We start from the raw sequence: 21808 nt of genomic DNA on the forward strand, positions 1-21808 counted from the left end.
TTTCACAAAACTTGCCTGCTACACTCGCTTTTGGGTGCATGTGAATATGTGATTTATTTGTGTTTCATGAGCTAGGGTTTTAAAGATGGTTTTCCAAAGCTTGTCCGCACATAGCATCTTGTTCAATTATAGAGGGACTAGATTTTCCGACGCGAGGGGCAAAGCCGAACGACGTCGGAGGGTGACCGATCAAATCTCAGAAGATACAGTTAAAATTATCTATATTTTCAGGACAACCGATAAGGACCGCCGCATAAAAGGAAAAAAATCTCTTATTTAATTAATTTTTTTTAAAAAATAAAAATAGTATTTTTGTGAAAATAAAATTTTTATATTTTATAAAAAAATCTATAAGAGATATAAAAAAACTATTTTCTCACCGATTAAAAATCAAAATATATATATTTTTAAAATTACTCTTAAATTATTAAAATTTATGGGCAAGATCATTTCTTTATTAAAAATATAATAAATATTTCATATAATTTTTTTTTAAGGACATATTCGTAGTAAAAGTTCAAGTGACACCAAAATTAAGGAGATAATGCCCTTGACATCTTGATTCCACCGCCTCCATTGGAGCATATTACTTTCTTGATGCCCAAATTCCTCGAGATGAACACTGGACCCTGCCCTTATGGACCATTTTTTTTTTTTTTTTTTGTTTTTGGATGGAAGAAAAAAACTGCCCTTATAAGCTTTGCCTTTATGGACGCTGCGATTCAGTCAAATAAGCTTTGCCTTTTTCAGCAAAAATAAGCTTTGCCTAAATCTTATGGATGAAAGTAGCAGTTCAAATTCCAACGCAACCAGCCCGATAGCATTTGTTCGTGCCCTGCTTCCAGGGGCACGGTCTTCTTGTCGTCCTCTATTCTTACGGACGGTGACCACATAACTTTATCCAGGATAAACCTGCAACTTCTAATTCCCGTCAATTTTGGCACCCATGACGGGAACGGCTAGAGTGGAGCCGTTGGGCCACTCTTTCCATGCGGACGAAGACTTGAAGAGGGAGGGAGCATAAGTGACTCGTAGTGATAATCGCAAGGCATATTCCTTGGAAACATGGAATATGCCTTGCGTGATGTTTGTATTCCGTCACGATAGAGGTGGCAAAATATGATCCGATCCGCCAACCCGACTCGTGTTCGACCCGCCATAAACAGGTCTGGATTTGGCCTAAACAGATTCGGATCGTAAACAAATTGATCCGTTTAACTTGTTTATTAATTAGGTCGGATACATATTTTAGATGTCCGATCCGTTTAACTTGTATAACCTGTTTAACTGTTGGGTTGATAGATAAGGGCCACAAGACAAGGCTCAGGGCCGGCCCAACTCCCCGCCGCATGCCTGCATGGGCCGCATCGCACTTCGCCTCGGGCCCTCGACCGGATTTCACCACGAGGTCTGCGACTTGTCCTTAGGGTTAGGGTTTGTCCAATGGCGCCGCCCGAGCTCTCTTCCCTCAGTGTCCCGCTACCCTCTCCTCTCCTTCGGATTTTTCGCCTAGCGCCGCCCGAGCTCTCTTCCCTCAGTGCGACTTCGAGCACTGGTTCATCGTCATCGAGCCCCTCGATCCCAGTCTCACTCGGGATGAGATCATCGACGGCTACATCAAGACCCTCGCAACCTCGCTCAGGTCCTCGGAAGGTCAGGACCGCATGTCAAGGGAGTAGAGAGAGGAAGAGATGGGAAAGAAGGCCTGGCTCTAGCGGCGGTGGCGGCCGACCTTGCTCTCGAATCACTTCCTTGCCGAACTCGATCTTTCATTTTTGTGTCGTTGATCTCGGCCTCACCCTCTCCGCTGAGATCCAAGAATCGCCACCCCCGACCTCATCCCCGCCGACTACAGAGGCGTCCTCTCAATCAGTATGCCTCACTCCCTCTATCTTCCCCCCACCCCACAAACCCCACCACCAAACCCTCCTCCGGCGCCACCACCACCAGTCCATCCCCTTCAAGCCCTAAGCCCTGAGCCAGGCCTGATCTATCGAAGCTAGGGTTTCTCTTTTCTCTCCTGGAGCTCGATTCCTCCCCTTGAAACGATTCCAGTTCGATTCATCCAAATCTTGCTCTGATCTCTACTACAAATTTTTGCTGGTATATCGGAATAATCTTGTGCATTTATTCCTTCATCTTGGGCATTTATTCCTTAATCTTTTCAAATGAAGCGTTCTTTGTACCAGATCTGAGAAAAAATATGAGGCTTTTGGGGATTTATTTTTTGATGGGTTGGGCTAAATAAGTTAAATAGGTCGGGTCAGGTCGGGCTGGGTAAACAGGTTAAATAGGTCTGGTCGGGTTGGGCAAACAAGTTATCTGTTTATTAAATAGGTTAAACGGGTCAGGTCGGGTTACATATTTATTAAACATGATATGTTCGGATTGTAATTCCTAACCTATTTAATAAACAGATCGGGTTCAGGTTTATGATTTTCTGACCATACTTGCATCTGACCTGATCCATTTATGTCTGACCCGACCTGATTGCCACCCTTAATGCCGTCATGTTCTCTCAAATGGACCTAGTGATTAATGAAAAAAACAGATCACGACTTGAAGGTTTCTAGAATATGTGGCGATCAGACAGGTTACTGCACGCTATTTCTTTTCAGGTTGTGTAAGACGGAAATCTTACACGGAAAACGCATGAGAGCGTCTTCTGAAAAAGAAATGAGTGTGTAACTGCTCTATTGCACTTGAATGGACAACCATCTTTTTACGACTCTATTTGAAACTCTAGCCGTAGAAACTCCTATATTGAAGAGTCTAAGGATTAATATTTTGGGTGCTCGAAGATTAATTTGTTGGCTTGCTTCAGGCCATCTTCTATTCTGAAATATGCTTGTATTTACATGAGAGTAATAAAAATTGAAAGATCAAGTAAATCCACTAACCATAACTGATAGATCCCGAAATCGACCACAACCAATGTGGTAAACTAACCAATAAGAGTTCGCCACAAAGCCTCCGATCAACCAGTCAAAGCCCTCCATATGACCGATCAATGAGGACTCTCCACAAAGGTACACAGAGATTCCTTTAAAACGTCGTAGCTGGCAACAACTTGGCCATGATCGTGAAATATTTTCATAACTGCATGACGAACATGCAAAATGCGTGGTAGGAGATGCTCAGGCGAAACATCCGCACATGATCTTCGGGGTGTGCGATCAGTTACCAAAAACTATCGATCCATACATCGAAATTCCTCGGTGATGAGCGTCGACCCTTGCCTATATAAATTATTTCTAATGGATCCTCCAGTTAAGTGCTCTTAAGCCCTTGTACGTCCTTATGATGCTATTCTATTACTCTCACAACATCTCCACATATTTTCTACGAGTCCGTTTAATTTAGACATTGGAGGATCCCCTATCAAACACTCTTTGGCAAGAGGACTTTTCTATTTTTGCCGTTTGAAGTTGGATCCGACGTCAGAGTGAATGTTCGAGCAAAGTCTTTTTCTTCTAGCATCACCTCGGGAGCGATCAGCATTGGAGCTATTGCCACTCCGAGCACAATGGCCACCACATCGCCACCTCGGAGACATAATGATCTTTAGCTAATTTTCAGCTATAGCGGCTGCCCCTGATGCTGAGGGGGCCAGCGCCGACTCCACTGGTGTTGCGGTCATGGCCCCTTCATCGGTACCGGTGGGCATAGAGGCAGCTGACAGTGCTGTGACAGTGGGCTGCGTGCCGGCCCCCCTCAGTGGCATCGACCAATTCGTCCACAGATCAACGGTGAGCCGGGTGAGGGGTGCGGTGATGGGGAGTTGTTCGGATGCTGCAGGTGAGAGGTGTGATGTTGGGCCGTTCCAATTGGGAAGCCTGGGGGTGGACTCTCCTCGGGCCTCCGAGCATGGGCCTGATTTCTGGTATGATGCCGAGATGGCAGCAATGGGCGATGGTCCAGGCCGGGCAGGAGAGACCGTTCTCGGCAGCTAGTGGATTGAGACAGAGGAGGACACCGCTAGGGCCTGCGATGCAGAGATGCGGGGGCCCACATTACAAAGTAGTGGTTTATGAAGATTCTAGGATGGAATTGCAGGGGAGCGGCTAAGCCCTCCTTCAAATCATCCTTTAGACATCTGGTACATGTGCATGACCCGGACGTCTGTTTTTTGTGCAAAACTCGGTTGTTTGGCCACAACCTCAATCGGATTCAGAACCGCCTAGGGGTTGATTGGGAGTCCTTCGCAGTGGAGTCCCAGGGGCCATCAGGGGGCATCCTGCTCCTTTGGAATCAGGGGGTGGCGATGGTGGACGTGTTTCGGAACTCTCCCCAACAAATTGTTATGGTAATCTCTGAACTTAACGAGCCTCCTTGGATCTTATGTGGTGTTTGTGCTAGCACTAAATACGAGACGAGGAGAGTGTTGTAGAAGGAGATCTCGTGCTTGCTCTCCTTGGGGGTTCCGACTCTTGTGGCTAGTGATTTTAACTATGTTTTGGGCCGGACGAGAAACGGAGGGGTAGTGCCTACACCGACAAGGTAGAGAGGAGAGAGTTCCGTGAGTTCCTAGCTAGGAACGGACTGGTGGATCTTGGTTTTTTCAGTCCGCAGTTTACCTGATGTAATAATGGTGAAAGTCGAGCCAGAGTTTGGGAGCGAATTCATAGGGCGGTTGGGTCTCTATGCTGGATTCAGCGTTTTCCCACTTTTCTGGTATGTCATTTGGCCCGAATCGCATCTAACCACTGCCCGCTCCTGATCTCTACCGTAGATGACGTTGACCAACGACCCCCATTCAGGTTTGAGAAGATGTGGCTGGAATACCCCCAGTCCTGGGACGTTGTCCGGGAGGCTTGGGTGTTGCCGGTGCGGGGCGACGCCATGCAAAGAGTTTCGAGAAGGCTGGAGTTGACTAGACGCAGATTCCGAAGATGGAACCGAGAGGTAGTGGGAGATATCTTTAGGAGGCTGGAGGAGGTGAAAGAATCTATAAGCGAGCACCAAGGGAGGGAGGAGAGGTTGGGCGGGCTGTCGAAAGCTGACCTGGGCTCCCTCCGGCGGCATCTTGCTACACACCACTTACTGTTGCAGCAGCACGAGGTGTTCTGGAAACAAAAGTCTCGGGTACAATGGATGAAGGAGGGTGATAGAAACACCCACTTTTTCCACCAATCGACCATCGTTAGATGGTAGAGGAGCATAATTCGCTCCGTGAGAGTTGGGACTGGGAAGCGGGTGGAGGAGGAGAGCGTGATCCGTCGTACCATGGTGGACTTCTTTAGAGCTAGGTGGATGGAGGATGGCGGAGTTTGAGGCGACACCTCGCTCCCGCGACCAATGACCATGGTGGGGGCAACAGAGAATGCTGCCCTGATTAGGGCAGTCTCTGAGGAGGAAATAAGGAGGGAGGTTTGGGCTCTTAGGGAGGATAAAGCCCTAGGGCTCGATGGTTTTCCCCCCTTCTTTTTTTGAAGGTACTGGGGTATTGTTGGGCGGGCAGTGGTAGAGGCCGTCCAATTATTTTTCAGCTCGGCACTCATGGCGGAAGATTGGAAGGCTACCTTAGTCACACTGATCCCAAAACGGCGTGAGGTAGTTGAACCGGGCTATTATAGGCCTATTAGTCTCTGTACTACCGAGTTACGAAGATCTTTGTAGGCAGGATGAAGCCTTTGCTCGCTGACCTTATTTGTTAGGAACAGGAGGCTTTTATTGAAGGAAGAAGCATCTCAGATAATACTATGATTGCCCAGGAGATAATGTGGGATTTGCATCGAGCTTTGAGACATCGCGGCATTATGGCTGTCAAGCTTGACATGGGCCAAGTCTATGACAGAGTCCGATGGCCCTTCCTCAAGTAGGCATTGGAGAGCTTCGAATTCCACAGAACGTGGATCGATTGGGTACTTGGCTGTGTTTTGGGGCCTTCCTTCTCAATCCTGATCAATGGCACGTCGTCGCCCTTCTTTCGCTCGACCGTCGGGTTACGCCAGGGATGTTCCTTATCTCTGTATTTATTTATTATTTGTGCTGATGTAGTTTTTCGCTCATTGCGGGCTGCGTGTTGGGCACATGAGCTGGAGGCTTATGTCCCGGCCCCTGGGGCTCGGCCAATATCTCACCTCTTATTTGCTGACAATTGTCTAGGGTGTGGGTCCGGGATGCGCGTGCATTGAAGTAGATTTCGGAGACTTATTACGGGGCGTCTGGGCAGCGGGTGAACTTCCACAAGTCCGCCATCTGCTTCAGCCCGAGTATAGAGTTGCGGGTTTGGCAGGAGATCCATGCACTCTTTTGCGATGAGAGAGTTGGAGGGGTCGTGGTGCTACTTAGGTGTCCCTATCTCCGGGAGGAGACTACGTGTGTCCGAGTGCCAGGAGGTGGTGCAGCATATCAAGGAGCGGCTGGAGGGTTGGAGAGCGATGCCGTTCTCCATGATGGGTAGAGTCATCCTGGTCAGATCGGTCCTATTCTCCATGCCAGTCTATCTCATGTCTCACACTGTTATCCCAAAAACAGTGCTGACTAGGATCGAGTGCCTTCTCCGGAGATTCATCTAGGGGTCCCTCAGCGGGAGCCACGGGGTGCACCTTGCAGCTTGGGAGTCGATTTGTCTTCCGATCCGAGCTAGAGGGCTGGGCGTGCAGTCTCTTTTGACGAGGAGAGAGACTCTGATCGTCTGGCATGCGGCCAGATTCAACCTGGAGCCCGTATGTTTTTGGAGTCAGATGATGGCGTCCACGATATAGTTCGGCTCGGATTGGCGAGTCTCAAGCTAGGAGACGGCGTTGCTTCCCCTTATGGCGGGAGATCGACAGGAATGTGCTTTTGATTTTGTCCCATTGCAGGTGGCTGATATGTGACGGATAGAATGTGGACGCGGTGGCAGACTCCTAGGTGGACTCGCTTCTAGTAGGGCGGTGGCCGACTATGGTTATTATCGACGCCCTGGGAGCGCTGCGAGTTTGTGACCTCCTGCAGCCTGGTGGGGCGGGCTGGGATATGACCCGCTTAGCCCAGTTGTTTGTGACCAGCTTGCGGAGAGGATCTGATCAATACTAATTCTAGATTCTCCCTGCCCTGATGTGCGGGTATGGAGCTCAACATGCAGATCGAGAGTCAGGGTCAGCGATGTTCTCGGCCTTCTTCGGAGTATGCAGGACACAGGGGTCGACTGCACATGGGTCTGAGGTTTCGATCTGCATCCGAAAGTGGTTTTGTTTCTCTAGAGATTGCTTGGGGTAGGCTATCGACGAAAATAGTCTGGAGTAGTAGGGGTCTGTAGATTCCTCCCCAATGCCCCTTCTGCTAGGAGGTTGAGTCTGTGGACCATACTCTATTCCAGTGCCATTGTGCGAGGTGGATCTGGAAGCTTGCTAGGGTCCCCCCAGAGGCTGGCGTGACTCGACGTCCTTTCTACAGATGACCAGATGATGGGTGGCATCACCGCACTCTAGGCAAGCAGCTACTGTGGTGACCTATACGGCATATCAGATCTGGCTATCCAGAAATGCTTGGATGTTTGGCGAGAGCTGTCCCCCTCTGCGATTTGTAGTTGAGTGGGCCTGGAGCCAGGCAGTTGAGGTTATTCAGTCGCATCTATCGGATGGACCTTTGATAGCTCGGAATACCTTGGGCTCCTCTTTTGCTCATGGAGCGTTCCGTACGGTGTTCTTCACCTATGAGCCCCCACCTCCGAGTTTTTTTAAGGTAAACTTCGACAGATGTGTACTGGATGGCGGAAGCAGAGGAGGGGCGGATTTCGTCATCAGAGGTCTTAGACTTCAGGGTGATTGCGGCTGGTGGCTGCCAGATCTTCGACATATCGGTTTTGGGGACAAAGTTAAGGGCGATAGGCATCCACTGTTCAGGGATATCGGGCTATGGTGTGTGGGAGGGATGGTCGTTCAGGCGAAGCATGTGTACCGCGAGGCTAACCATTCTGGGAAGACCCTTTGGCTGGGCGAGGAGGACTTATCCGGAGCGCTCTGGGAACTGTTATCTTTTGATTTTTTTGGGTGTATTCATACCCGCCATGTATGATGCATCCGCTTTAGCAAAAATTAAAAATAAAGAAAGAAAAAGGTGATTTCTTAAGAAAGTTTTTCTGTAGCTTTCTTTATTGAAATTAACTGGAATTTAGACTATAAGAGTAGGAAGTTGGATGAGCAAGAAAAGCACGGACCACATCTTCTTCAGCTATGATACCTACTCCATTCCTTCGTTAGTGTAATGCTATGGATCACCAATTTCATAATTATCTAGGGATAGACTTCTCCCTAAGTGGAGAATAATGGCCCAAAACTTCACCCAAAAGGGCCGACAATAAGATTATTAATTAGAATTGTTACTTAAGTATCCAAAATCTCTCCATTGCATACTTGATGTGGGACCATACACACATCTATATACGTCCTAACATACTAGACCCTGGACATTCTTGTCAGGGCTGGAGTCAAATACAAAACACCATAATTGACTGGTAATTAACCCCCAAAAGACTAATACTGTAGTGTCTCTTAACCATGCAGCCTATGGATTAGGTTAGGTTTGATACCATTTGTATTGACACAGAATCTTACTTTGAAAGGCTAGCTATGGAAGTTACTAATTGAGATCCTTGGACTGTTTGTATACCCGAGAACTTCAAAAATGCGGACCAAACTAAAAAGCATGTTCCTATAACACCTCACATACTCTTCTTATTTAAGCTTAATATTTTCATAAAAAAGGATCCACTTAGAAATATCATGCATTGGCTCGTAGTCAATATTAAAAGAACTGATGCTACAATATCCTCTAATCACATAGGCCATGGATTAGCTTTAATATTATTTAAAACAACTCAATATTTTACTCAAAAATAGTTAATTAACAAATTATAAATCCAGATCCTTGGCTTTACTTAAATATCCAAAACTCTCACATATTTCCGAGTGAAACTAAACATATGTATAAACAATCCCCACAAGAAGAGTTTCCAAATAGCCGAACTGAATTCCTATAAATTCAGAATTTGATATCAGATCCATAAAATAAATATGTGGATAAGTTGCCTAATCTTTTTAAACCTTGCATCTTTTCACCGTTTGCATGGAAGAGAGTTTTAACGTGGGTGGGCAACCGGCCAAATCTCAGAAAAATGCAACCAAAGCTATCCGTATTGACAGGACAACCGTGAAGGGACTGCCAACAAGTGAATGCGCGCTCTTTAACGAGCTCGGTATTTCTGAACGATAACGAACTATCCGTATGAGAACCGTGACACAATCAACGCATGATCTTATCTATTTCTCGACAGGCAGACGTATGCACACATGCACCGCTCTCGTCCGCCACTTGCGGCAATTCTCCGAAGACTAGTTCTCACTGTGGAAATTAAGCGAGAGGCTTTTGATAATTCTAAGCAACGATGGATTTTTTTCCAAGCCCATCCTGGACTTTCACACCATGCCTCGACTATAAATACCCCCTCCCCCATGCTCTCGAATCACAGTAAACATTAAGAACTAGTTTGCAAGAGAGAAGCGAACCCATGAATTCCTCCAGCTTAGCCTTAGCGTTGGTTTGTGCCATGGCCTTGCGCATGGTCGGTACCACAATTGCCCAAAACTCCCCCGAAGATTTTGTTAGCGCCCACAACGCAGCCCGGGCAGCCGTCAACGTCGGCCCGGTGTCATGGGACAGCACCGTGGCGGCCTACGCCCAGAACTACGCGAACCAGCGGATCGGAGACTGCAAGCTCGTCCACTCCGGCGGGCCATATGGCGAGAACCTCGTCGGGGGACCCGGTGCCGAGGTCACGGCTGCCGACGCTGTGAAGTTATGGGTAGGTGAGAAGCAGTGGTATAACTACAACAGCAACACTTGCGCCGCTGGGAAGGTGTGCGGGCACTACACCCAGGTGGTGTGGCGTGCCTCGACCAGCATCGGCTGTGCTCGTGTGAAGTGCAGCGGTGGTGGCATCTTTATCACCTGCAACTATAAGCCTGCCGGCAACATCGTGGGGCAGCGCCCGTATTAATTAGACGTGGTCTTCTCATGCTAGGGAAAGTATTGTTATAGTAATAATTAAGAAATATGGTTTAGAAAATAAGAAGTGGAATAATGGTTCCTTGGCATGCATGAGGACGTTTGGGATTCGAGAACTTGTCATGATCCTTGTTGTCAATGAAATGAAAAGGTTTGGGTGATGTTGTGGGAACATACACTGAGAAGAAGATGCAGTACTATTGTTATATTGGACGATGTAAACTTTAATAAAACATGCTGTAACGAAGTAACGCCCATGCACGGTGTCTTTGGCATAAACCTTTGATTCCTAGTTCACCGAAATAATTATTTCGTTTTTTATTTCAGTGCAGAGCATTAGAAGTTCTTAATTAGGTCTAATCTTGTTGGCGCGCGTGAACGTACGATGTTTTTGTCCAAACTTTTCAGTCCCACGCTTCCAATCTCTATCTGTTAGGCGAAGTTGCTCGCCCATTGACAACTCTTGCAATATTGCATATCGTGATCAACTTTAGCTGGAGAATACCACGTACATTAGTTTGATACCCTGATATTTTAGTTTAAATTTGACTGTCTTCTTTGTATAGCATATGCAAATACGTACACAAGATTAGCGAAAGTGACCGATGGGCATATTTGCCGATCACGAAATCTTTTTGGTCGTTTAATTCAACCGAGATCAACGTTGTCAGGCTTGATTCTTTCCGCGCTTTGGCTTGATCCTTTTTTTCCTTCTTCCATCAGTTCCACTTCCTATGGAGAAGGAAAGAAAAAGAAAGGAAAAGATAAAGAAGGGGCATCTCAAAGGCTCTTTCTTGCACTTCCATCAAGAGCACATGAGGTGCCTGTTGCTTGCTTGGGGCAGGTTAGACGTGATGGTATAGACCCAGTTCAAGCTCAGACAAGATTGGTTGATGTTTGGGCCGAGCTCTGGTTTCTCTTAGTTGGCCTATGGCCAGGGCCGGCCCGACCCTTAGGCGACTGGCCTAAGGCTCCTGCTCGTAGAAAGGCCCACCATCGGGATCAAAGCATACGACGGCTGTAGGGACGTTGCAGAGGGTGGAGAGCTCGATTCTCGGAGGCTGCCTTCGCCAGGCTCGCTTTTCTCTTCCGGTAGGTGATCAACCGCCTTCTTCGGTTTTCTTTGAATTTTATCTTCCTCGGAGGAGCCATCGATGCGCTTGCTTCTTAGAGCTTCTGTCGTCAGGGGTGCTCACCAGGCGTTTGAGGAAAGTCCCAACCCGTCACACGGATTCTGAAGCACCTGCACCCGCTACTTCCAACCCAGCAATCCTTCCCAAGCGACGAACCGATGAAGCTTCGTGTCCGGTCCAGGACGACGAGGGAGACACTCCGGGCCGAGGCCCTCGACGCCTCCTCCCTTCACGACTTCAATAAACCTAATTGCCTCCAATCTCCCCCGATCCTCCCGACTCGATCCACAAAAATATAGATCAGAATTATTTGAGTGAAAAGTAATAAGTTATAACTGCTGTTATAACATAAATAAATTTTAATAACAAAAAAAGTTCTATGCTAATTGTCCAAATTATGTGCGGAAAATCTAGTTGACCAGCATGATCTATGTTTAGCATGAAAGAGTTCGTGTTATAAGAGGATTGACTAGAGTAATCCAAATACTACATCAAATCTAAGTTTAGGGTCCTGGTCTGTCCGGGTTAGCCGGTTCGACCGTTCGACCCACTAGGTAAAACAGTTTCGAAGAAAAAATCAAGTTTCTGAGCGACCCGATACAGTAGAGGTCTTGAGTGATGGTCCACCCAGATATCAGAACATTGCTTGAGACATCTAGCTACACCTTCACAAGTCAAATAAACAGCACCCTAGAATGCCACACACTGTGATAGCAAGGCCTCTGCATGCTCCTTCACCATCTTGATAGGGTTCCTATACACAAAGCAGATCAGATTAATGCAGGTATTTCACCTACTAGTGAATTACTAATTTCACTTGTATGCTCATAATATTTAGGTGAAAAAATAATAGTGATGGAAGATTTTAACCATAGTTTAAAAATAACATGTTGCCGTCTTATAGCTATCACATTTTAAATTCGGGATATAATACGGCTAGGGGTGCAAATAGGCCAGTCGGGTCAGATTGGGTCATGAGTGATCCCGATCTAACTCAGTTCCTTATTCAGGTCCTAATTTTGTACCTAGGCTCAACCTAATAGGAGATCGGATCGGATCGGTTCGAATCAGGGCCGGCTCAACCCTTAGACGAAGGAAGATTAAATGGATTAGCTATATTATCGATTGAAAATAGTATTTTAATGAATCTTGAGTACAAAAGTTTGATTAATAATTTTGCATCTCAAAAGGCTAGAGAAATTATTTTTAAATAAAATTTTAAAAGTATTTTACACTTATTAAAATTTTTCATTATTTTTTCAAAAAATAAAAACTCCTTAGTAAGTTCGCCTTAGGCCTCCAAATATATTAGGCCGCCCCTGCCTATGCCAAAGATTACGTTTGTTTGAAAGACAAGCTCCATGTTGATACAGTTTGAATATTATATCATTTGTGTGACTATATATGCTGCTTTAATAATCTCCTGCTAGAGCGTTATATTATTTCAGTTTTTCTTTTTTTTTTTTGTTTTTTAGAATTTTCTTTAATAAGACTCTTGCATTAGCCATCTATGCTGGTATTACTCCCAGTGTCTCTTGATTACAGTACTCATCCCAACTGCAGATAACCCCATTTAAGTGAAAGCTATTCCCACGTTTAGACCAGTTACATTCCCCTTTTAACCTTGTAATTAAAGGTCTTTCTTCGGCTTCTTTATTTTTTTGGGGCCTGTTTTCATAAATTTTAGCTGAAGAGTAGGGACGAAATGCCGTTTGGTACCTCATATATTCCCGGAAAACTCGGTTAAATACTTAAAAAGGAGTCCCCTCCAATATAATATATAAAAACAAAAGGTCTATTATACTTCTTTCTTTCCCATGTTAGATATGGGTCATATCTACTGTCAATGTGGATGCGATCCTTCCTCACCCAAGGCGTCATGCCAAAGCAATCCATGGGCTTAATGATAAAATAGATGTGTTTAAAGAAAACAGAGACACGAAATTGCCACATCTGTCACTAGTGCGGACATGCAAGATACCGACATGCTTTGAGGCTTGTGAGAAATTGTATCGTAACGTACCAACTCAGCAGTACACAAAGCTAATAAAATGCCTCCATATTAGCTGTGATTGCTACCAAATAAAAAGAAAGAAAACAATAGAGAAGATAAAGCTTTCCGAGAGGGATTTGGAGAAATGCGGGCTTCGATTGAAGAAGATTAGGGCTCGAGAGACGAGAGTGGAGGTAGAAGAATGCGGCACTTGGGCAGTAAGCGTGATGCATGTACCACTGGAGGAGGAAGACAGAGGAGAGGGAAAGGAGAAGTCGTCACTGATGATGCTTGTTGCCGCAGAATTTTAGACCGAGGTCGGAGCGTTGCTCGGCTAACTCTAAGGTTGGTGAGAACTGAGCTGAACGAGGCAGCCGAGATGTGGGGAAGCTGATCTCCTCCAGAGATAGTCAGTAAGAAGTATGTTTGTCGAAAAGTTTCTGGTAGAAATTTTTTAGGCCCCGTTTTCCAAAATTTTTACCAAACACCTCTATTTCATCTAAAAGTGCTTTTGGAGAGCCAAAAAACACTTAGTCAGAATAGAGAAGTATCCGCACAAAACTAGTCTGAACCATAACAATCTATCCATACAAAAAAAAGAAAGTAACGACATGGGTTGCATAAGACGAAAATCTTAGACAGGAAACTCATGAAAGCATCTTCTCAAAAAGAAATGAGTGTGTAACTGCTCTATTGCACGTGAATGGACAACTATCCTTTTTGCAACTCTAAATGAAACGCTAGCCGTACAAACTCTAGCTCAATTGCACTTGGTGCATTTTTTGGCATGCTCCGGTCCGATTTGTAGACAATTTTTCATCATTCAAAAAAGTCGACGAGAGGATCTATCCAGCTCAACTCGACAGTAGTGTTCATTACAAGGTCGGGCTCGTCAATGCTCGGCATCACCAGGACTTCAAGGTATGTGGCTTTGTCAAGTCGACAATCTCTGATGTGGCCAATTTTGACAGCAGATCGGTCCTTGCATTTTTCGTTCGAGAAATCTGTTGTATGTCAAAATTATGAAAGGCTAAGATAATGTCTTTTATCTTTTGTAGATATATGATTGTCAATGGCCCCCAAGCTTTGAATTCTCTTCGCACTTGGCCGACGACTAATTATGAGTTGCTGAAGACCTTTAGTTGCTGAACACCAAGCTTCTTAGAAAGCTTGAGCCGGGTGATGAGTGCTTCATATTCAGCTTCATTAGTTGACGTTGGAAATTTGAACCACGGTGCACACTTCATGATCACTCCATCTGGGTTGGTTAGTATGAGTCCAATTGCATTTCTCCCTGAGCCTGATGACCCATTAGGTTACTTACCTCTTTTTGCTTTAAATCCTACTTCAAGCAAACAAGTCAGTAGTCAGGTGCACCTGTTTAATATCATTAAAATATTATTAATTTTTAACATAATTTTAGAAGTTAAAATTAAATACTACGGTCTCATCTCCTCAGATTAGGTTGATCGAGTGACAGTGCCCGACTGCTCAGGTCAGTCCGAGCCAAGAGTATTCAATTGTTGAGAAAAATAAGACTATGCATGTGTGTTATAATATTTTAATGATCACAAAATTATTTGGTTCAAATATGACATATTATGTGTGTAATGTGTTTAACTCGGTCTTATGAAAAATTGTTTAAATTGTTTGGGCTTAATGATCTTATAATTTTGGACTAATCCATTGCGTTAGTCAACCTGCCCACTAATAAGATTCAGCCAGCCCATTAAGGTAAAACATGCTCCAATATGCTATGCCACTACATTATAATGTGTTTGCTAAAAAATGTACTTGCATTTGATTGATTTAATGTATACTCTTAGATTCAAGAGATTAATCAAAATATCAATGGTTGTCATTAAATTAGGATTGTGTCTAATAATTTTTATCCAACATAAAATATGGCAATAAATCATGCACACACTTGAGCACATATATATGAGACACACTTGAGCATCATATATATATATATATATCTTGCCAGATGTATTTAAATGAAACATAGACAACAAATTTGCACGTTTTCACAATTTTATTAGATTCTTAATGGAAGCATGGAAGATATCATATAAGTATGCTTAGGTGGCTCAATATAAACAAATCTTTCTGTAACTATAGATCTTAATTTCCACACACCACATTTTTGTCGTCCACTTGTCAAGAAATGTTATCCATCTGCTGTGCGCGCTAAAAATAGCTGCCAACTTGATACAATTATTCATAGATCATTAGCCAAACAATTGCAAATGGGAGGTACGGGATTGTCATACAATACAAATCCAAAGTCTTACTCCATGCAAATTTAAAAAAAGCCGACTTCTATGAGGTGTAATGGACGTAGACATCAAATAAAAAAGGTAGAGAGGATATGGATGAGGTGCTGCGGCGACTCTAAATGTTAGGATTAAGAATATCAAGTTTATTTTGGCACTTATGCTTGTCGAGTTCTTCCCTCTTTCCATCACCACGTAATGCCACCAAAGCACGCATAGTTTAGTACTAATCCTATTACAAGACTGAGGTTTGAAATTCTAGTAAGATGTTAGATTGGTATTTCCTAGATCTGTAGATATTGTACATATAATTTGGCTACAAGAGAAGCACTGTACGTGGCACCGTGCACAGTAGAACCCCTTACATTAACTAGTATTTTATGACAATGTCTGCTTGCTGCCCCAATCAATGCACTGAGACGGTGCATAATTATTCTCGTTCAAAGATCAACCTGTTGGTCCCATATTTTTTCCCCTTCGCAAAATATAAATGTTCTTTTCATTTTGTGAGAGGAAGAAAAAACCAAGAAAAAAAAAACTTCAGTCATTTGAAATATTGAAATAAGAAACCAGATTAAGAGAAATATATAACCAAGAGGCTCACTCAGCGGTTTGGTGACCTTTTCAAGGAAGAAATTAATCTAGATTCAAGTCTCATGCTGTGCATGTGGCACTTTGAGCTCCTCTAACTTTAGATGATGTACAGTTTTGCGTCACTTGAACAAAGTCTTGTAGACAATTGAGTCTGGTTAAATTAACTAATATGCAGGTCAATTGGATATGTAAGACAAGTAACGGAGTCCATAAAAAATGGATAAGATGGGCCATGCTTAAGCTTATACATCAGTAAACGGCTACATTGCTAGTATATTAGACACGTTCACACCAGTGTGTAGCATCATTTTTTTTGTTTGGATTTGCAAAAAGGGCTCAGTCCGCTCATCAGATCATTTGATGGCCCAATGCAGTATTATGATCTGGTCTAACGAGTCATAAGATGCACCAATAATAATAATAATAATTCATAGTTGCAAATACCAGAAAGTAGGGTTCTTTGTGAAGAGGATATGGTAAAACAAACTTGTATTAAACATGGAAAACAAAGAACACAAAATTTACATGAATCAACCTTGAGCATAGAGTCCACGAGAGAAGAGACTTGGGAATCCCGTATGGAAATGGTACAACGTATAACAAGTTTGACCTTAGCATGCAGTCTCAAATCCGGCCAAGTCAAAACCCCATTCAAGACATTCTCAAGAAACTCTTGCAAGCAGGATGGTATAATCATTAAGTTAACAAAATCGAAACAAACAAACAAACAAACAAACAGACCTATTTGAATCTAAATTGAGAGGCTTTTGCATAGCTCAAATAAAATAGATTTAAATTATGAGAGTAACTTAATGATGGTTTCAGCTATGCTAAAGGCTGAAACAGTTACGTGTGCATACTAACTACATTCTTAAATGAGCTCTGTTGAGGGTTTAAACATAAAGATCTACTGTGTGGCTTGCAAAACCGCTTTCCCTTGTCCTACGAAACGGGGCTGTAAATCCACATGAGATAAAAGCGAAAAGTACGCTATATGAAGGACTACGCGTATGGAGGCAAATGTAGACGTCCAGTTCTCTTCTGGCTTTTACGTATTGTTCTTAAGTGATGGTTGTAACCCAAAGTAGGTTGCTATGCTCCCTCAAACCAAGTTTTTAAATACTACGAGACGGAAGCATCCCGATTTTTCCATGAAATGAGATGCCCTGCTTACCAAATACTAGAGACTGTAGTTGTCCGTTTGTCCTTGCCTTTCATCTTTGCAAACCACTATTTTTATTTTTCTCATCTATGTAAACCTCTATTTCCTTTCTTTTCATCTTTTAGACCTTTATTTTATTGTGGAAACCAAGCAAGCAAAACAGATGACTGAAAGTGAGAGTTAAGCTGTTAGGTTGGAGCAAAGCTTGGCACCAGAGGTGCCAAGGCTCGCATGAAAGCAGCATGCATGGCTTTCCTTCCCTTTGTTGGAGCACAAGTTTCCACATCTTCAAGGAGATAACCTAACAAATCTCAACACAGTACTTCCAACAATCCTTATCTTAAAGAATCGTAATCCTACCTAACCATCTAGTTTACTGGAGCATAGACTGTTATGGCTATATAGATTAAACAGCAGTGATGGAAGACTACCTAACCTGGCAGAATTTGCCGCGATGTTAAAATAACAGCGATATTAAAATTTATGAAGGGAAGTATAAAATCTGCAAAAATAATGGAGGTTATAATATTATAACAATCCCTATAATGATTTTAAAAGGGGAATATATATAATGTTTGTATATTTTATCAATGAATACTAAAATAACAAAGATAATTAATTGCTAATCTATTATAAGAGCTGCTATATAATGAGAACAACAGCAATTATTTGGCATTTATATTGTTTTCCTAAATAATAAAAATTCAAATTTTCTTACCCATTATTTATCCAAAAATATATGTACCATTTGAGAAGTAAATAACTGTTTATTGAGTGAAAAGTGACTTGGACAATAACATTATTATTTTTTCAGTAACTTATGTTATTTTTTTATAATATTAATATTAATATATATTTTAATATTAAAAAATCTAAAACACGTAAGTTGGGGCAAATGTTGGCCGTCACAACTCTTGTAACGGTCCATATCAGTTTTTATATTATTTTCAAAACAATCAAAATTCAAATTTCTTACTCATTTTTTATCTAAGAATATATGTACCATTTGAGAAGAAAATAATTGTTTATTGATTGAAAAGTGACTTGGATAATAACATTATTATTTTTTCAGTACCTTATATTCTATTTTGTTATATTGTTTCCATAACAATATTATTTGAATATTAAAAAAATCTAAAACATACAAGATGGGTAAATAAACAGTCAATATCAGTTTTCATATTATTTTCCTAAATAAACAAAATTCAAATTTTTTTACTCTTTTTTTAATCCAAAGATATATGTACCACTTGAAAATTTAATAAGTGTTTATTGGTTGAAAAGTGAGTTGTATAATAACATTATTATTTTTTAGTACCTTATATTATATTTTTTTATAATGTTATTTTAACTATATTATTTTAATATTAAAAAATCTACATACAAGATGGGACAAATGTGGGCTATCAAAATTGTTGTAGCCGTTTGGACCAAAAAAAAAAAAAATTGTTGTAGCCGTCAATATCAATTTCTATGAGGGTTTGTAATATGATAGTGCAATTATTCAGACCTTGAGTAGAATCTCTCGGCATGTATATGCGAATATGCTATTCTAAGATGATCTGATATAACAAATCTCTTGCACCTATCCTAGTTCCGATGGCACGCAACTTCAGGCCAACTTGATAAGGGGAGTTATCTAAACGTGCTGTGAGAATTAAATACAAGTTGGCATGGCTTCCATGTGCGTTGCCCAAATGGAGGTCGGAAGCATGCATATCGATCTTTAAGGGATCGAGCCAAAGAAAAAGTCATCGGCTATAGTTCCAAAGTCTATCTCAAATATGGTTCCAAAGACTAGAATATAATAAGCATTTTTTTAAAAAAAATGAATATATACTCTTAAGATAGTGGTATAGCAGAGAGGATAATGATAATGGCGGTGGTGTGATGAAGGCGAGGCAATGGCCGCTGCTATGGTAATAGTGAGGGCACCAGTGATGTAATGGAGGTAACAGCTATGGTAGCGATAGTATAGTAGAAATAGTTATGTTATTGATAATGATGATGCTAGTGATGGTTGTGGAGGTGCTAGCAATGTGGCGGAGGTAGTGACGATGGTAGCGGCAGCATGTGGCGGTGGCAGAGGTATAGTTAGACATTTGTTAAAAATTTAAGAACTAGTAGAGGTAGTGAATGCTATGATTCTGATTATTTTGAATCCACTAGAATTGTTTATGAAACTTCTACACCTAACCAAAATAGAATGGTGTGACATAATGAAACATAGGGTGCTTACAGAATAGTTAATGCAATGCTTTCTAATTCTGGTTTAGGACAATTTTTAGAGTGAAACTATGTTTACAGCTTATTATATTAAATAGAGTTGTATTAGAAGCAATAAAATTCTTTATGAACTCTGAAAGAAAAGGAACCCTAATCTACACTACTTAAGAGTTTGAGGATGTAGAGCTATTCTAAGAATTTTTAAATCCAAAAAGAGAAATCTGGGTGAAAGAGGAATTGAATACATATATTTAAGATATGTACAAAATAGTAAGGCATATAGATTGACCGAAGTAGAACCTAATGTCTCAATAGCAGTTAATACTATAATTGAGTCAAGAGATATCATATTAGATGAAAATATGTTTAATTCAATTCCTAAACCTAAAGTATATATTTCAGAACAAAATCATCTTCCAAAAAGGAACACTTAGAGAATCACAAAGAAGAAAATCTTGAACCTAGAAGAAGTAAAAGAGTTAGAAAGGAAAAATTTTTTGGATTGGATTTTTGTATGCTCCTAGCAAATAGGACAAAAGGATCTTTGGTAAGAATGTACCATATTATTTAATACAGAAGCAGATCCTGCAACTTAGAAAGAGACAATGAAATGTCAAAATGCTGCGTTTGGGAAAGAAGCAATTAGTGAAAATAAGCCAATAGGTTGTAAATGGATTTTAAAGAAGAAAATGAAAGTAAACATTATGATAGCTTGATTTTGGGTGATGGTTGTAACCCAAAGTAGGTTGCTATTATCCCTCAAACCAAGTTTTTAAATACTACGGGCCGGGAGCATCCGGTTTTTCCATGAAATGTGATGTTCTGCATATATTGGAGACCGTAGATGTCCATCTGTCCTTGCCTTTCATCTTTGTAAATCTCTATTTTTAATTTTTTTCATCTTTGTAAACCTCTATATTCATTTCCTTTCATCTTTTAAACCTTTTTTTTACTCTGTAAACCAAGAAAGCGAAAATGATGACTGAGAGCAGAGCTGCCAGAGCTCGCGTAAGAGCAGCATGGCTTTCCTTCCCTTTGTTGAACACAAGTTTCCACATCTTCATGGAGATACCTTAACTAAGTCTCTACACAAAACTTCCAAGAACCCTTATCTTAAAGAATCATAAGCCTATATAACCATGTTTACTTGATTGGGAGCATCGATTGTTATGGCTATATAGATTAAACAGCAGTGATGGAAGACTACCTAACCTGGCAGAATTTGCCGCGAATAAAGGGCGCGATGCCCTCCACAGGATAGACTAAGTCTACCTAATAATTTTTCCTCCGCATCTATAAATACCACCAGCCACCCTCGCCTTCTCACCCATCACACACTCTTCCGCTCTTGCACCAACGACAATGGGGTTCTCGAAGCTTGCATTGGCTCTCGCTATAGTGAGTGCTATTTACGTTTCCACTGCCCACCTCGCCCAAGCCCAGGATAACCAACAAGAATATCTCCGCCCCCACAACGCCGCCCGAGCGGCAGTGCGCGTGGGCCCCCTGAAGTGGAACAGGACTCTGGAAAACTTTGCCCGGAGGTACGCCATGCAGCATGTCCGGGACTGCAGGAATGTTCCCCCACCCGGAAGCCGCTACGGCTCGAACATTTACATCGGCAGGGTCACCGCCTCCGCTGCGGTGGCGTCTTGGGTGAGCGAGAAGCGGAACTACCGCTGCCCCTCCAACACTTGTGCTGCGGGGAAGACATGCTCGCACTACACGCAGGTGGTGTGGAAAGCATCGACGCAGCTTGGTTGCGCACGCATTAGGTGCAAAAATGGTAACTACTTCATCATATGCGTCTACTTCCCCCCCGGCAACAGGCCAGGACAGCGGCCATACCCTTGCACCCGTGAGGAAGCAATGGAGGCTGCGGAAGGTGCCATGGAGGAGCTTGTTGAAGTGGCAGTGGAAGAAACCATGGAGATGGCCGAGGAAGAAGGTGTGGACGTGGTGGAGGACGTTGTTGCTCAAGTAGTGTGATAGGAGGGTGATATAGCCCCACCCCCTGTGCATCCCCTTTCTCGCTTGCTTGTTTAGTGAAGTTCGATTGCTGTGCTATGTAGCCGACCCGTACGTAGTGATGGGTTGAAGCTTATATAGCTGTCGTAACGTTGCTCTATGTGTGTGTATGCATATATCCCTCCTTGGTAGCATACCAAGGATTGTGTTTACGTATTTCCTCTCAAATAAATGAAAGGGGAGTTTATGGGTCCTTATGTGCCACGTGTAGGCTTGCATGGTCTCATAAGCAAAAAAACTATGCACGTGTAGGATTGCGTTTACGTATTTCCTCCAGCTGTCCTTCTACTAGTAAAATTTTAGGAGCACTTGCATTAGAACATGCGCCACCGGATCCAAAAACTTTGCATGAGAACAAAGGCACATGACGCATGATTCGAACGAGTGAGCTCGAGTTCTCAGT

At 42.7% G+C, this 21808-nt stretch overlaps 1 protein-coding gene and 1 pseudogene across 1 annotated transcript; both read left to right on the forward strand.

Annotated features, from left to right (window-relative positions):
- The first annotated feature begins 9453 nt into the window (after positions 1-9453).
- LOC103713666 (pathogenesis-related protein PRB1-2-like) lies at positions 9454-10167 on the forward strand. The gene has a single exon (XM_008800672.5). It carries the CDS (start codon positions 9497-9499, stop codon positions 9983-9985), a length of 489 nt encoding a protein of 162 aa, XP_008798894.2. The 5' UTR covers positions 9454-9496; the 3' UTR covers positions 9986-10167.
- A 10501-nt stretch (positions 10168-20668) lies between these two features.
- On the forward strand, positions 20669-21602 carry LOC103713690 (pathogenesis-related protein 1 pseudogene; annotated as a pseudogene).
- The last annotated feature ends 206 nt before the right edge of the window (positions 21603-21808 follow it).

The sequence above is a fragment of the Phoenix dactylifera genome, chromosome 1, assembly GCF_051530095.1.
Source record: "Phoenix dactylifera cultivar Ajwa chromosome 1, Ajwa_hap1_PhDact_Kaust_v1.1, whole genome shotgun sequence".
Classification (NCBI taxonomy): domain Eukaryota; kingdom Viridiplantae; phylum Streptophyta; class Magnoliopsida; order Arecales; family Arecaceae; genus Phoenix; species Phoenix dactylifera.

Excerpts from the sequence above, each read along its gene's own strand:
- LOC103713666 (XM_008800672.5), top strand. The coding sequence starts at position 9,497 with ATGAATTCCTCCAGCTTAGCCTTAGCGTTGGTTTGTGCCATGGCCTTG.